Genomic DNA, 18,425 nt, shown 5'->3' on the forward strand with positions numbered 1-18,425 from the left:
CCTGAGTCCATTAATGTAATTGCCTGTGGCAGATTGCTCATATATAACATTTAACTTTGATATTACTGTTAGTACTATATATCTGAAAGCTTTTAAAATTACATAATATTTTAACATTGCAAACACAATGTTTTAACATCAAAACTCTAAAAACAGGTTTGGTCTGAAACTTGGTTTGACCATTTGCTAATCTTTTATACCAAATTAAGAACCTTGCCTCCATAAACTTTTAGATTCAATGTGATGATAAAAGTATCTACTTAAAAGGGTTATTGCAAGGATCATTTGAAATAGTGCTTGCAAATTTCCTGGTATTTAATGAACACTTAATAAATGTTAGTAGTTTTCATGGCTATCCTGAAAGTTCTTAGGGCCATTCTTTCCCTCTCAGTATTCTGTAATCTACCGTTGTAGGCTAACACTTTAGTTAACAATGTTTTATTAATACCAACTTTTGTTTGTTATAATGGAATCATAGAAACAGCTTAAATGAAAAAAAAATTTTTTTTTGGAGGAAGGACAGAGTCTTGCTCTGTATCCCAGGCTGGAGTGCACTGGTGCAGTCTTGGCTCACTGCAACCTCTGCCTACTGCGTTCAAGAGATTCTCCTGCCTCAGTCTTCTGAATAGCTGGGATTACAGGCATGCACCACCACACCTGGCTAATTTTTGTGTTTATAGTAGAGATAGAGTTTTGCCACGTCGGCCAGGGTGGTCTCAAACTCCTGACCTCAGGTGTTCCGCCCGCCTCAGTCTCCCAAAGTGCTGGGATTACAGACAGCCACCACACCTGGCCTAGTTTAAATGAATTTTAAAGGCAGTCTACATCAATTTTATTATTTGACGTGTTAAAATGCAAGGACTGTTCACACAAATCAATAAATGTGCTACATCACATCCATAGGTCAAAAACCATACGATCTTTTCAGTAGATGCTGAAAAAGCATTGAATAAATTTAGCATCCCTTCATGATAAAAACTTTGAACAAATTAGGTATAGAAGGAGCATACCTCAACACAATGGAGGCCATATAGGACAAGCCCAGAAGCTGTGTATTTCATGCTGAGTGGGGAAAAATTGAAAGCCTTTCCATTAAGATCTGAAATAAGACAAAGATGCCCACTTTCACCACTTTTATTCAGTGTAATACCAGAAATCGTAGCCAGAGCAATTAAGCAAAAGAAAGAAATACAAGACATTCAAATTGAAAAGGAAGAAGTCAAATTATTCTTGGTTGAAGATGACATGATCTTATATTTGGAAAACCTAGACTTCACCAAAAAACTCTTAGAACTGATAAATGAATTTAGTAAAGTTGCAGGATACAAAATCAACCTACAAATCTCTATACATTAGCAGAGATCAATCTGAAAAAGAAATCAAGAAAGCAATCCTATTTACAATAGGTACCAAAAAATATACTTAGAAATAAATTTAACCAAGGAGGTGAAAAATCCTTGCAAGGAAAATTATGAAACACTGATTAAAGAAATTGAAGAGGACACACAAAAAAGGAAAGATACCTTATGCTCGTGGATCGGAATACTTCATCTCTTTTGACATTTAATATAATCCCTATCAAAATATCAATTATATTCTTCACAGAAATAGAAAAAAAAATACTAAAATTCATATGGAACCACAAAAGACCATGAATATCTAGAGCATCTTGAGCAAAAGGAACAAAGCTGGAGGCATCACACTACCTGAATTCAAAGAATACTACAAAACAATAATAACCAAAACATCATGGTACTGGCATAAAAACAAACATATATGCCAGTGGAACAGAATAGAGAACCCAGAAATAAATCCATACACTTTCAGCCAACTCATTTTCAACAAAGGCACCCAGAATGTACATTGGGGAAAGAATGGCCTCTTTAATAAATGGTGCTAGGAAAACTGGATATCTCTATGCAGAAGAATGAATCTAGATGTCCACCATATAAAAAAATCAACTAAAAATGGATTAAAGACTGAAATGTAAGATCTGAAACTACTGGAAACATAGGAAAGGCTGCAGGGCATTGGTCTGGACAAAAAGTTTTTTGGGTTAAGAACTCAAAAGCATAGGCAACAAAAGCAAAAGCAGACAAATAGGATTGTATTAAGCTAAAGAGCTACTGCATGGCAAAGGAAACAATGAACAAAGTGAAGGACAACCTATGAGATGAGAGAACATATTTGCAAACTATCCTTCTGACAAGTGATTAATAACCAGAATATATAAGAAACTCAAACAGCTCAATAGCAGAAAAACAAGTAAAAAATTGGCAAAAGACCTGAGTTAGGCATAAAGATATATCAGTGGCCCACAGGTAGATGAAAAAATGTTCAGTATCACTAATCATAAGGGAAATCCAAATCAAAACTACAGTGAGTTATCACCACACCCTAGTTTGAATGGCTATTATCAAAAAGATGAAAAATTACAAATGCCGTCGAAGATGTGGAAAAAGGGGAACTCATATATTGTTGGTAGGAATGTAAAGTACTACAGCTTTTATGGAAAACAGTATGGAGTTTTCTCAAAAAAACTAAAAATAGAGCTAACATATGATTCAGCAGTCCCACTGCTGAATATATGTCTAAAAGAGAGGAAATCATTGTTTCAAATGATACCTGCCTTCTGATGTTTACTGCAGCACTATTCACAATAGGCAAGATGTGGAATCATCCACAGTGTCCATCATCAGGTTGATGGGAAAAGAAAATGTGGTACATATACACAATGGAATATTATTCAGCCATAAAAAAGAATAAAATCTGATTATTTGCAGCAAAATGGAACTGAAGGTCATTATGTTAAGTGAATTAACCAGGCACAGAAAGACAAATATCACATGTTCTCACTCTGATGTAGAAGCTAATAAAGTGGATTTTATGGAAGTAGAGAGTAGAATGGTGGTTACCAGGGGCTGGGAAGGGAAGAGGGGAATGAAGAGAAGTTGGTTAATGGGTGCAAAAATACAGTTAGGTGGAAGGAATAAGTTCTACGATTTGATAGTAAAGTAGGGAAATTAAAGTTAACAGTAATTTATTGTGTATTTCCAAATAGCTGGAAGAGAATTATAATGGTCCCAACATAGAGAAAAGATAAATTTTTGCGGTGATGGATATCCTAATTACCCTGATTTGATCATCACACATTGTATATGTGTATCAAAGTATCTGTTTCCATTCCAGAGTTATTTTTATTGGTCTTCAATTAAATTGCCAAAAATCACTTTGAGACACTGATATATAGCACTGGCCACAATTTCAAACAGAAACGTTAACATTTTAGAGATTGGCATTTCTGTAGCTCTGCAGATTGGGAAATAAACCTTTAAAAGGAATGATGTATCTTGCTCTGCTTGCCCTCTGATGGAAGTGCAACAATATGTATAAAAGACCAGTGAGAGGTAGGTAATAAGGAACCAGATAATTCTCAAATGAGTTAACTCTTTTACCCTCAAGGATTTCTTATGTAACCAGAAATCACTTGTACCACAAAAGCTATTGAAATTTTAAAAATGTTAAAAAAGAATTTCTTATACGTACAAATCCTTGTTTGTCTCACCACTAAAATGTAAAAACAGATATTCATAAGACTTACTAATTAAACATTCAGCAGCGTCCAACAAATAATTTGTTGAGCACCTTTATACCAAGTGACATCCTGTTACTTGGTTAAGTAGAGTGATGAGTAGAAGACTTATACTTTACTGAAATAAACAGTTGTTGAAGTAATAATCATACAAATAAGTAGTTACAGTTATTTAAATGCTATGCATAAAAGCTAACAAGGGATTAATAATCAGAGGCTGGGTGCAGTGGCTCATGCCTGTAATCCCAGCACTTTGCGAGGCTGAGGAGTTCAGGAGATCAGCCTGTGCAATATAGCAAGACCCCGTCGCTACAAAAAAAAAGGGGGAAAAAGATTATATAGCAATGTTCGGACAGGCTCACTTGAGGAATTAAAGTTTTAGCTGAGATATGAAGGTTTAATAAAACAAAAAGGCAGAGAGACAGAGAAAAGGAGCTTATACTCAGCAAACAGCACATACAGAGGCCCTGAAGGACATAGTATGATCTGTCTTAAGAATTGAAAGACAACTAGAGTATTTGGAGCAGAGAAGGCTAATAAAAAATGCAAGTCCTGGCCATGAGAAGAGAAGTGAAGGTGTTTACTAAGTATCACCAGGGAAACCACAGCAAAAGGAGAAGTGAACCTCCCCCCAAAATGAACTGTTCTGTTAGAATTTTGTTTTAAAGCTTCGTCGTCAAGACCACTACAATTTTTAATTTGCTAGGTAGAGTGTTACTGAGATTTGGGCAGTTTTAATATGTTCTTTTTTATTTGATTTTTCTTTCTAAACTGGCTTATTCGGAATCGAGGGATGACTTTGATGTGTTTAGATCAGGAATTTTCACTGTTGAACAGTCATAGAAAGAGAGAATCTTATCTTGTTTTCTTGGCTGGGGATTTTATGTGGGCGTGTGAGGTGCAGCTGCACCATGAGTTTCTTGGCAGCCAGGACAGGGCAATTCTCAATGCAGTTCATCTTGAATAGGAAAAAACTTAAGAGTAAAAAGGCTACTTTGAATGTACTAAATTCAGTGGAAAACACCCAGGGCCTGAACCTTCGACTGACATCCTGTTATTTGGTTAAATGGATATGGCAGCCTCAGGCTCATGTCCAGGTTTTATGATAGGAACACATAAAGGGGAGAACAGTCAAAGCTTTGTTTCAGTATAAAACTATCAATGACCACATCTAGTTTTTAAATGTTTTTGGTTTTTGTTTGTGGCTTGTTTAAGCTTTTTCTCTAAAGAACACTTAATAAAAAAGGCAGATTGATGGAAACCTAGCTTTGCTTGCAAGTGTGAATTCACAGTGCTTATAGAAAGATTTTTCTCAGATTTATTTATATACAGATGGATTCCCAGACCTGCTTTTATTGCTCACATTTTCTTCACTCTCCTTTGACCTCTTCTGTAGTCTGTAAGCATCGTGTTTTCCCAGACCCTCAAATTAAATGCAGACAGTGTAGAACTTCTCATTTTTTAAGCACACTTGCATCTTTCTCTTTGCCTAAACTCATCATTACTCTTCATAAGCAGAAACCTCTGAACTGCTTCCAGTGCTTAACTGCTTGTTTATATCTTTACTGATATTTAGTATTATTACTTTCAGAGTAGTATAGAGGTGTGTTCTGTGCAGTTTGCCTGAGCTTAAATCCAGTCCTGCTTCTTACTTTGTTGGTTCAGTTCGCTTTTTAGTTTTTAATTTCCAAAATAAAGATAATTATGTTAGAATCTCCTAATTTTTTTTTTCAAGACTTAAAGAAGAAAATGCATACAAAGGACTTAATTTAAAATAAGTATCTAGGAGAAGAGTTGCTAGTTATCATTTTATTCTTGATTTAGGTCCAATCTCCTGGAATCTATTAATAGCTGTCTTTTCTGGTTGATGTCATTCAGTCTGAAGATCACCTGTATGCTGATGACTTCCCACTAGCCTCTGTTCCTAACCTCACTTTTTCCTAAGCTCCAGATTTGCAGATCTGACTGCTAGTGTATTATCTACACTTAAACGTCATATACATACTTCAAACATAACATGTCTTTAAACAATTTTTGAGCTCTGTCACCTGGCCCTGCTCCTTTCCCCAATCTGTTCGTCCACATTCTTTTCTATCTCAGTTAATGGCAGCACCCTCTGTACTTTTGGCTTTCATTTAGCTACCAGCCGCTGTCCATTTCATCAGCACATCTTAATAGCATTATCCCGAGAATATATCCTGAATCTGACTCCTTGTTGTCATCTTATCTACTACCACCATAGGCTAAGACAATAACCCTTTCCTGTCTAGGCAGTTATGTAAGGAGTGGTCTCCTTATTTCTCCGTATTTCACGATAAGGCTGGACCATTTCCAGTCTTATCGTGCACAATCCATTCTCCACATTGAAGAACAATATTCTAAAAATAGATTATTCCTTTTTTTTAATTGAAATTAGAAAACTATCCAGAGTTCTTGAAAGCCTTTCAAGACCTAGCTCCTCTCTGACTTTCTGCCAGTTTCTCAAACACTGCTAGTTCCATTTGAAGTCGTCGTCGTCTTCTTCTTCTTTTTTTTTTTTACTAGCCTTTTTCTCTCTTTGGCATATTTTTCACCCAAATCTTCACAATGTGGCCCCTTGCAGTTTTTAGGTCTCAGAGGTCAACTCCTTAGAGAGGCTTACCCTGACATCTTTCCTTCTTAAGTTAATCACTATCTGAAATTTCCCTTCCTCTTCTTTCTTCTTTCATTAAGTGCCCCTCCCTAAACCCAAAGTAATTTAAGTCCCATGAGGGCAAGGACTTTATCTGTTGTGTTCACTGCCGTATCCCTAGTGCTTAGAATGGAATCTGGTATTCATAATGTTTTCAGTATTACAGTATTTAAATGAAAGATTGAACAAATATGTATCTGGTAATTTTTCTACAACCGGAGAAATGATAGATTATTTCATCCTGCACAAACTTTGTATAGGTGTTTATTTTAGAATTAATCATGCTAATCTTTGTCCTAATTGCTTTTATCTGTCTCTTCTGTTTTTGATTGTAAGCCTTTGTTCTCATAGAGTGCTAGATACAATTTTAGTACTTACTGTTGATTAAATTGAAAATGCAATCTAACATCATTATATTCTCTGAAATTATAGTTATGTATTTCTTGAAAGCAGGTGTGTTTATTCACATTCCCCTTTTATCTCCTACAGTTCATAATTGGACCCTTGAAGATACTCTTCAGTGGTTGATAGAGTTTGTTGAATTACCCCAATATGAGAAGAATTTTAGAGACAATAATGTCAAAGGAACGACACTTCCCAGGTGAATCTTCGTTATGCAAATGTATTTTTCCACTCAGGGAGAATTACATGCTAGATGTCATTTTCTAGTACTGAGTCTACAAGTTACTTCTGTGTCTGAGGTCACAAAGGAAATATGTCTATTATTTAATCTTTTTTAAGTATGCATTTTCAAGTTTTAATCAATTTTTCTTGTCTAAATAATCAGGCTCTTGAAAAAAAATATTTCCAAGGAACGTAATTTGAGTATCAGAAGGTGATACTCAAGTTGAAACAGAGTAGAACATTAAAATGAGATTAGAGTGTTTTGATTTATATATGTTGTCCTCGGTATGAGGAAAAGTATCAACTGTATCTGTAAATAACATAAAGGGTCAACTTTTGACCAACCTAAGAAAAAATTTCTTGTTTGATACTGATTCATTTTTATGGGCGTACCTTCTTGAATGTATTAATGTTCATCTCTTTCTTGTTACTTTTTAAATGACAATAACCACCTAATTATGATGTCTATAAGTTATACCTGAATTTTTAAAATGAAACTAATAAAAATAAAATTTATGTTACATAGAAGTACTTTATATTATCTCATTTAACCCTCATGATTAAAATGAGGCATATATTGTCATTTCCATCTTACAGGTTAAAAAAAACCAAGTCACAGACAAGTTAAACATTTTGCCCAAGGCAGCATTTAAACCCAGATAGGTCTGATAGCAAAGTCCAGGTTGCCAGTTTATCACTTAGATGTCTGAATCCAGTTGTTTTCTAAATTTTATTTTCTAAATTATATCTAAATTGTATCGTTTGCAAATAGCATGCTAATCTTTGTCCTAATTGCCTTTATCTGTCTCTTCTGGTTTTGATTGTAAGCTTTTCTTCTCATAGAGTGCTAGATACAATTTTAGTACTTACTGTTGATTAAATTGAAAATGCAATCTAACATCGTTATAGTCTCAAATTATAGAATTATGTATTTCTTGAAAGCAGGTGTGTTGCAAATAGCAAATGATACAATTATAATTTCTAATCATATGATTTCTAATTATACAATATATACAGTTATAATTTCTAATTAATTTAATTAACTTAATAAACTTGAAGGATTTAAATGTCAAAATTTGCAATGATTCTACAGAACTTTTTACCCTTACAAGATTGCTTCTTAAGTTTTATTTTTCCTTGGATGATTTCCTACATCAAAAAAGACTCCAATCAGTTTTTTACAATCTAATCATTATATGTAATGAAATATATACATTGTGTCCCTAGTCAACTTCCTTACATGACCTATTTAAATAAGTATCCTTTGTTGCTTTGTGGTTTGTATTTTGGATCAAGTTGGAAGTTTTCAAATCTCCCCTAAATGTATTCTGAATATCAACATTAGTATTTCTGATTTTATTATACGCATGACTAGAATGATGAAATTATGGGAATAAGAGTCAATTTAGTAAGTACTTACTGAATATCTTTTATGTTCATGGTACAACTAGACACTAGAAAGAAGACAAATGTTAAATAAAATATAGTTCTTGCTTTTAATTAAAACAAGTTCCTAAGTTACAACAGAGTAGAACATTAAAATGAGATTCGAGTTTTTTGATTTATATATATTGCTCTGGGTATGAAGAACAATAGGAATTTTTTTGTTGTCTTTTGAGAAATTTCTTTATATAACAACATGAAATAAAATAGGCTGATCTGTGTTTTGACAGTCAGTGTTGTAGCTACTTACTTCTTTTGGTTCAGTAAAGATTAATCAGAGATGCTTCCAATTCTGGTAAAATTGTGGAGACATCAGGTACTTGTCAAGATCAACTCCTTAAATAGTGCACAGGTTACTATAGAAAAACATTATAAATATAAAAGTTCAGTTCTCAGGTCAGCCCATTGGAACATTTTTTAGTGGAGGAGAAAGGAAAACAGTTAACTCTTCCTTAAGCCCCTGTTATATAGTAATGAAATTAGATGAGTCAACTCGAAGGGGCAATATCAGTTAATTTCGATTATTATGTAAGTTCCAGAACTCTTTGTATGGTATCTGTAGACATAAGAGCTAGTTACAAGAATGCATAAGAAAATGTATTACATATTCTAGGTAGTTGGCCTACAACAGTTCATTACGATATTTCTTTTCTGTGACATTAAAACCCTTTACATCTGCTAAAGGTAGCCAAAACTGTGTTAGTTTTATGTTGGTTATAGCAGTTATCTTAAACCTTTTACTGTGTTTTCTATACTCTTTAATTTTTACTACCAAAGATTATACTAAGGCTCTTTTCACCTGTCACATACCACCTCATTTCTTTCAGGCCTAGGGCTTTTTGGCCTTCCCTGACACCCTAACGCACTCAGGTGGAATTATTTTTACCTCTGGACTCATACTGAACCTTGCATAAAATTCTGTTATATATTTTCATTTTTACTACGTTTCCTTGTCTTAGTCTGTTGATAGTATTGCTGTTAATTCATGCATCCATCCATCCATCTATGCGTTCATTTAGCTATTACACAAACGTTTCTCAAGCTTCTACTTTTGGCAAGTACTGCATTAGGCTTTGGGGATACAGAGATAAGACATAGTCTTTGCCTTCATGAAGTCTGGTAAGTGTCATGTTAAAGGTGTAAGGAAGGCATTATAGGAAAGGTATCTGTGGAGAAGATAAAGGAAGGCATTTTAGAGAGGGAATGTTAGAATTCTTTGCTCTTTAAGGTTTTATAGAAGTCTCATAGGAGTTCCTGTAATTTCTCCATACTTAGAGAGTACTGATATCTTTCTACACAAAATGTTGTGTTTCAGAGTAGTCTTTGAAATCATACACATTTGGGTTCAAATCCTTACCTTACCTATTACTAATTATATCTAGGCAAGATACTCAACCTCTCACAAGTATCTTCACCTATAAAATGGAAATACTGTTATAAGTATTAAGCCATTGGTACACAACCCAGCATGTATTATATGCTTGTTTTTATTGTCATTGTTATTAATTTTATTATTATTATTATACTTTGTGTAATAAAATCTTTACTAGCATCATACTTTGTTGTTAAGAAATCTTAATTGTGAGTACTGGGCTGCTTGTATTTACAGTCCATAATAAAGTAATTTTATTTTCTCATTTTACCTGTGCCCCCTACATGCTTTCTTCATAGCTAATGAAATGGTTTCATACTACTTACTGTATAAATCCCTCTAACTACCTACTTCAATCTGTGAAGGCTTTTGTTTCCCACTTGTGACTTCGGTGTTCTTTGTTTAATTTTTAGACAGTTTAAACATTAGAATGTAAAGGTATAGATTTTTTGATATTTTTAAAGAAAAGCAATATGATCTAAATTGAAAACTTTAAAAGTCTGCTATAGATGTTAAAGTAAGTTACTTACAATTTTATTATCTTTTGTGAAAGGATAATAAATGTCAGAAGTAATTAATGATTATAAAATATTTTCAACTTTATAAATTTCTAAATCATAGTAAGTCATAATAGAAAGTAACCTTAGAAAACAGAAACTTTTCAATGTATCTATTAAATGATTAACATACAGGAGTCTTTCTACAGCAAAGTTTGCATTGAAAAGGCTTTTGAAACATAACAAATTATTAAATCACACATGAATGAGCTCCAACAGTGATCATCAGTAATATGTAAAGTATTAAATGTGTTGCTCAAATATTTAAATTTATATGCTAGAAATATTTTCATTTAATATATGTATGTATTTTTCAAATAAACAGGATAGCAGTGCACGAACCTTCATTTATGATCTCCCAGTTGAAAATCAGTGACCGGAGTCACAGACAAAAACTTCAGCTCAAGGCATTGGATGTGGTTTTGTTTGGACCTATAACACGTTAGTATTCTCTCTCACTCAGAAGATGATGTAAAAGAATATTCTGATCATCTCTGTGCTATTTAAGGAAAGAAAAAAATAAGAAAGGTAGTAGGCATCTAAGAAGAATCATCTATTAGCTGTGATAGAAGTGTAACACTATCTTAAAACAAAAGATTTATAGAACAGGATTTTCTGTCATTGAGTGTGAAATTTTTAAAGCTGGTTACTAATGTAAGAAGTTGTTAAAAAAAGAAAAACTATGCTTAGCTGTTAATTTAGAATTTTTAGATTTAAAACTTTAGATTTTTGAAGTAGTTTTAATGTTGACGTTACTATAATTGGATATTCACTGAGGAATCTTTTAAAAAATAATACAATCTGACCATCATGATGGCATGAAGCAATAGATCCTAACAGTTTCACCAAATACCAAGAAAAGGGTTTTTTAGATATAGATAGAAAGCAAAGACTCACTTGAAGCTTTATAAAGTAACAGACTATATATACTGGCAGAAGCACAAAGTAGAAAATGTTATTTGATTGTTTTGAAGAGAAATATTTAAGTGTTGCACAATATTTGTAAAGAAAATAAACCTTATAATTATTTACTTTGACAGGAGTATTTTTCCCCAGAAGAAATGTTTAATATGTTTGTTTTATTTAATTTCAAATTTCAGAAAGCTTTGGAAGAAAGTATTCGAAGAGTACACATTTTAAATGAATTATGTTTTATTTTTTAAAAGACAAAAAAGAATAACAAAATTAATATGAGAAAAATGGCTTCCACAAATTATAAAGTAGGAAACTAATGTTTATTCTCCCTGGATTCTTGGAGTTAGGAGATTTTCAGGTTTCTGTGATACTGTCTTGGGAATGGCCCTTCTAAAAAAGGGTTACTAGAATTGGTTGAATAGATTTTATGACTTTACTGATGGTTCTTTTTTGGCTTGGGCTAAAAGAGCAGCTGGTGAAACAGCTGGAACTCCCCTTATGAGAGCTGGTGGAAATGCACTGTTGGTGGAAATTACAAACCCCAGGAAATAGAACACTACCGAAATGCCGAGCGTTCCATAGAGATGATGCCCTTTCCAACCTTTTCCTTGTCCTCACTTCTAGACTGATTCCAATAGGGGATTGTCTTCTGTGGGATTCTGTCCAATGTTTCTCATGTGAGTGGTTAGTGAAAATAGGAATTAAAGTATAGAATTTGTTTCTGTTTACAACTTGATCAGAAGTATTCATATTAATCTCATATCTCACCCCTTTCCAAGCCCCGAAAATTATATTACCAAGTCATTTGAAAAGAAATCAAGCTAGTCTCAAAGAAGATTGTAAACAAATATTTAAATAAACCAATTAAGAAGTTAATCATATATTACCTTTTAAATATGCTTTTCTTAAGATGATTGAGTGAATGTACCCCTTAGTCAGAACACTTACATTAGATTTATTTTAAAAACCAGCATTGTCAAATGAACAGAGATACATTTTCAAAGTGTTTATTTTTTAAAAATCTTTTCCAGTCTGTGGTGCTTATTACTGAGTGTGAGACCGTATTTGTTTAATGTTATTTATAGTCAGAGAATAGGGCTTATAGCTGAAGTAGAACCTGAGCTGAACGTCTCAGTGTGAGGCAGAAATAAAAAATCCTTTTGAGATTGTAGCTTTCAGCAGTACATTTCTTCAACTACAGGTGGAAGGGTGAGGGTGTGCACTCTGGCAATATGGATAACTGAGCATCTCTGACATAGAGCATGCTACGTATCACACCACACTACATAAACATAGCCAAACCCCAGACTTGTCAGTCTGTAGGACTCTTTATGTCACCAAACTGCAAAATATGTTTCTACTAGGGGCCTGGGCATTTAGGTGGTCTTTCACTGTGAGCTGTATCTCTTTGGAGCATTAAAATAATATATTAGCTATCATGTGTCTCTGTTCCAGAGGGGCTAAATTAGGAAATTTGAATAGTGATTTCTGTATTTGTATCACTACCTTAGTGATAAAGAGTGGGGAGCCAAGGCCTATTTAGAAGCGATACTACCTTCAGTGATACAAAACACAGTATCGCTTCTAAATAGGCCTTGGCTCCCCACTCTTTATTTTGGACATAAGGCTGGGGATTAATATCATGCCAGTAACCCCCATATCTTTGGCAAATAAACTCCTAAAATTGATAATTGTTACTACTATTTAACCCAGGTTTTGTCAGCCTTAGCACTAGTCACTCTTTGGGCTGGATAGTTCCTGGATAAGTCTTTGTTATCAGCAGAGGGGCCACAGGGAGGAGTTGTCTTGTGCACTGTAGGTTGTTCAGCAGTATTTCTGGTGTCTGCCCACTAGATGCCAGTAACCACTCCCCCAAGTTGAGACAACCCAAAATTGTCAAATGTCTGCTGGGGGTGGGTGAGGAATTATCACCAACCTTGAGATTAACCACTGATTAACCTCACCGAATTGGGAAAATACTTTTTGGTGAGTGATCAGGTTTGTAGGTGTGTCTAAAAACGTGACAGCTGCCTGACTTGACTGAAGGAAGGGAGTCGGAATGATGGTGGTGATACTTTTGATGACTCCCTTCACCCCACAAAGGACCATTCTGGCAGCACATGATTGGAGGTGCCGTTGCTTTTTCAAGGGTCCCCACGACTTTGGCCACTCCTTCTACCACCAGCAGGGCCATGGTGTGTCCATATGGGTTTTTCTCTGCCCTTCTATAAGTCTCATATGTCAAAGAGTTATAAGAAGCACTGTCATTATTTGAAGAAAGAATTTTTAAAAGGCTAGAGCTTGTGCATGAGAAAGAGATCTCCAATTTTTCGTTTTGTTTTAAATACTACCTTAAAAGTGTCTTTTTGTATTGAGGGCCTGTCATATTCAAAGATTAATTGAATCATCTATAATTCTCTTCATAGGCCCACCTCATAACTGGATGAAGGATTTTATCCTCACAGTTTCTATAGTAATTGGTGTTGGAGGGTGCTGGTTTGCTTATACGCAGAATAAGACATCAAAAGAACATGTTGCAAAAATGATGAAAGATTTAGAGAGCCTACAAACTGCAGAGCAAAGTCTAATGGACTTACAAGAGAGGTATGTAAAAAAAGAAAAAACATAAATCTTGTTATTTATGTAGGCAAATACAGTTTGTAAAAAAATTTATGGGCATGTGCTTAAACACTTATATTTAGGTTATTACACATCAGTAATATATGCATATTTGATATCACATTTTTAGAAAAGTGTGTTTGTGTCATAATTACAGATTTATTATAAATGTAAATACTTGGGAATAAATGAGTAGAAGAACAGGGGAGGTAAGTCAAATGTAGTGGAATTAGATATGTAGTTACATTTTATTTTTAACTTGATTTAAATAATTAGGAAGTTTTAAAAAGCTTTTTGAGGAAGAATACTTCTCTGCTTTCTCTGTCTTTTGAGCCCATGATAACCAAAATAGCTGTATAGTAAGTTGCCTGATATTTTTATTAACTAAGCTTAAGGCTAATGAAAAATGCTATGATTTCTGATTGAAATATGTATTTAATTGCCTGACAGTATTCATTATTTTGTTAAAAAAAAAAACCTTTGGAAGTTTTTTGAGGAATTTTTATTTTTATTGTTCTATAAGGCTTGAAAAGGCACAGGAAGAAAACAGAAATGTTGCTGTAGAAAAGCAAAATTTAGAGCGCAAAATGATGGATGAAATCAATTACGCAAAGGAGGAGGCTTGTCGGCTGAGAGAGCTGAGGGAGGGAGCTGAATGTGAATTGAGTAGACGTCAGTATGCAGAACAGGAATTGGAACAGGTATTTACATTAAAAAAAAATCATTTGTAAGGATGTTAACATTGCCACTCTGAGGAGCCAGGTCCTGTTTTTCTTCAATTTCCTACATTTAGTTCCATTGTATACTGTTCCTCAGTTGATAAAAGAAATATTTGTTTATGTTATTAGGGTTGATCAAACTTCATATAGCAAAATAACACGGTAGTAACTGAAAGATAAAGTTACCATCATGTTCACTCATTCATGAAATCTTATCTCTTGCCATGTTCATTGTCTTGAGTAAATTTAAGGTGTTTGTTTAACATCTGTAATATGTTGAAGTTTCTGACTATAATGTAGTAAGATAAAGTATATCTAATGTTGAACTTTTCTGCAAAGATAAAGGATCTCTATTAAACATCCATTGAATCCTGTTAAATGGTTTTAGAACATAATCTGCTAAAAGTTCTGAAGCTGTCTAAAAGATGTCCTTTCCAATACCTGCTTTTCCTGTTCAGTTACTTAAGATAGAATATAGGCATTTAGGCATTGCACAGAGTCCTTCAGAGAAGGTGAGGTTCTGGGAGAATTTAATTATAGGCAGATGCATTAGTTTTCTATTCCTACTGTAAAAAAAAAAAATACCACAAACTTTGCAGTTTAAATAAACACAAATTTATCATTGTAAAGATCTGGAGGTCAGAGCGAGGTAAGGCTAGGCTGCAGGACTGTATTCGCTCTGCAGGCTGTAGGGGAGGACCTGTTTTCCTTGCCTTCTCCACTGGTAAAGGCCACTCACATTTCTCAGCTCATGGCCCCTTCCTCTGTCTTCAAAGTGCGTCATTCTAACCTCTACTTCTGTGGTCCCCTCTCCTCCTTCTGACTGTGATGCTTTCTTTACTGATGATGAAACTGAAGAACAAAATGAGGATTGTAAAACTTGCTCAAAATTAGAGGTGACTCAGTTATAAAGCAGAGGCAAGAACCTAGGTATTCTGCCTCCACTTTGTTTTATGCACTGTTGTTGCCTTCTTAATTGAATGCTAAATAAGAAATGCAAATTAAGTGATGAATGACTTAAGGCCAACTCATGAGAAAGATGTACTATGCATTACTGTTTTCTTCAAGATGGTCAATTTATAAGAATTTGTCTGACTGAACATAGCCATCTTTTTTATAACTGTTAACCACTCCTCTCACACCCCCAGACATCTGTTTTTTGGATCTTTTCCCTCTAAGGACTCTTAGGCATATTTTATAGTCATGCCCCATTTATCTAACAAAGGATATCAGCACAGAATGTGGCAAAGGATCAGGGAGTTGACAAAAAAGGCCTAGTCGAAATTATACTGTATCCAAGAATTGGGTATTATGCCCTTTACACTCTGTTAAGAACCCCTTGCTTTTTTCCACCAAAACGTCCAACTCTCGGTTTGTTCTGGTATATTTCTGTCTTTCTAAACTTTGTAGATAAGAAAGAGCAAATCAGAAAGCAGTAGTTTGGAATTCTTCTACAGAGATGTAAACTGATGGTATTACTTCACAGGTGACTGCCTCACAGTGAGGAAGAAGAGACAATATTAAAAAAAGGGTCTAAGAATTATGGACATTCTAACTTGAAGCTCTAGGAGTGAGACCATGCACACCTCAGTAGACCTTAAAGTTTCCGAGAGATGATGTATTGGTACAAATGTAATCTCATTAGATCCTGGGTCAATAAAAGGTGATTTAAAGGAAGGAAATTGGTATTTTAAGAAGAACACTATCTGGCATGATTATATTAATGAGAAACAAGAATTTCTAAGGACTTACTGTGTGCTGGAAGTGTATGCTACACACATTGCCAGTGGTTTGCTCATATATTTTAATCCTCACAACACACAGATACTGTCTTCATTTACCGATGAGCTGTGTAGAGAGGTTAGATAACTTGCCTTGGGTTCCACAGCTATTTGCTGGTAAAGGCAAGATTTTGCATGTCATATTCCAAAGTCTATGGCTTATCATACTGCTATTAAAAGCTTTGCTTGTAGAAATAAGTTTAACTGAGAAATGATATATAATGTGACATAACCCACAATTCCACACAGTTCAGAGAATTACTATATTTTGTCTGTATTTAAATATAGTGTGTATTTTGTCATACTGCTATTAAAAGCTTTGCTTGTAGAAGTAAGTTTAACTGAGAAATCATGTATAATATGACATAACCTACAATGCCACATAGTTCAGAGAATTACTGTATTTTGTCTGGAGAATAATCAACATAAATTTAGAAGTCAGGAAAATCTAGTATGTTTTTTATATAGTGTTATTTTTCCTAGAATGGAGACTTTTGGGTAACTAATAATACTACTTTATATTTTGTATGATTTAAATATTTTTCACAAATTAGTTTCTTACAAAAAGTTTCAGGAAGCCTTTAATTAGAACAAGTGATAGTACCCCTATTGGTGTAAGCCTTAAGAACTTACTGAAGGTCACAGAGATGATAAATAATGCAGTTGGGTCTAGAAACCAAGTTTTCAGATATTTAGTCTGTTTCTTTCTATGATATCATGTTTTTACTTACTGTTGTTTTATTCCTGAGATACAGAAATAATGTAAATTATTATTACATTTTAAACATCTGTTGTTTGCAAAATCTGTTAATTACTCAATTTTAACTGTGTTAATTCCCCTATAAACAACGTTATTTAAACTTAGGGTTGAGATTTAAATCAAATGAAACATTTATGAGTAATAGCAGAGAAAACAGTTAAGTAGTAGCCACTACTGGAAGGTCAGACTTTCCACAAGTCATTTTGAGTCATTATTTGGCAATCAATCTAAACATTGTTCAGCTTCAATTTATGCTAAAAATATATAAGTAGTTTTTATGTTAAAAGTGTTTCCACTGAGCTCTTTTAGGGGAAATACGTTTGTGGAAATGTCATTAAGGAGAATCTATGATTAAAGAGAATAACTTGAATGAATTTTGTTGAGATTCTCTGTATAATTCCTTGGAAGTGAAAATTGTATAGAAACTTTAGCTTTAAAATCTTGTGAGAACAAGGGCTTGCGGACATGCATTTTGTGGTGTTGTGCAGGTCTGCATGTTACGGAACCTGAGCTTAAATTTTCTCTTCCTGAGAGATTAGCAGGGACGCCACACAGCTTACCCAACCGACTTATTAAACACAGTATTGTCCCAAGCCATTGAACAGTGAGTCATGTAGGTACATGTTGCTTGGGATTTGTTTTCAGTGAGTTAGTGCTCTTCCCCTTACTTTAATGTGTCTTTTTGAATTGTCACCTATTGTTGCTTTGTGGATTTCGTTTTTAATTTTGGAATTTTAAAAGAGATTTTTCTACACAATTCTTTGTTTTCACACTATCTGACAGCTGTTCTATTTCTTTATCAGAAGTTTGTGTATAGTACTTTTGTTAGTTTATTCTGGCAAACGATAAAGTTTATTCAAATAAGTTGGGTTTGTTCATATCAAACATTCCTTTGCTCTTTAGCTTCCTTAGTTAGCTTTGGGGAAAACCAATCTGCATTGTGGTGCTCAGCACGCAGGATGCTCCGTAGTTCACTCATCGCTTTGCCTGAAGGTCTTGAGTGTGAGTGTATGTGCACGATTTCATAAATTACATCCTGTATCTTTACACAGCTTTAGTTTGAAAGCACTTGCTAGTTTTTAAGTAAATCATTCCAAGAATGGATTATCTATTCCCTTCCATGTCATTTCCTTAGTGAGGCTTTCCTTAACAATGCTTTTTCTTAGCACTTATCACCTAACCACCAAACATTTTTGTTTTTTCTCTGTTTATTGTCTGTCTTCATTAAAGGACAGGTGGAAGAAATACTATGACATCCTTATATTGAAGACTATGCATAGTTTCTCATCAAAAAAATCAAGTAGATTCTCACTCAGAATCTGTTTTCTCAAAATCTGTACATGGTCTGCAGATGTTCACTTAGCTACTTTCT

General features: G+C 34.1%; 1 protein-coding gene across 1 annotated transcript in view; it reads left to right on the forward strand.

Annotated features, from left to right (window-relative positions):
* STIM2 (stromal interaction molecule 2) overlaps positions 1–18,425 on the forward strand; it is a 162,894-nt gene that overhangs the window by 117,124 nt on the left and 27,345 nt on the right. The window contains exons 4-7 of the mRNA XM_021668210.2: positions 6,753–6,864; positions 10,585–10,700; positions 13,601–13,778; positions 14,317–14,494. Coding sequence (XP_021523885.2) covers positions 6,753–6,864; positions 10,585–10,700; positions 13,601–13,778; positions 14,317–14,494 — 584 coding nt within the window. The remainder of the gene's footprint in view (positions 1–6,752; positions 6,865–10,584; positions 10,701–13,600; positions 13,779–14,316; positions 14,495–18,425) is intronic.

The sequence above is a fragment of the Aotus nancymaae genome, unplaced genomic scaffold, assembly GCF_030222135.1.
Source record: "Aotus nancymaae isolate 86718 unplaced genomic scaffold, 86718_ANA_hifiasm-v0.15.2.pri h1tg000006l, whole genome shotgun sequence".
Lineage (NCBI taxonomy): Eukaryota > Metazoa > Chordata > Mammalia > Primates > Aotidae > Aotus > Aotus nancymaae.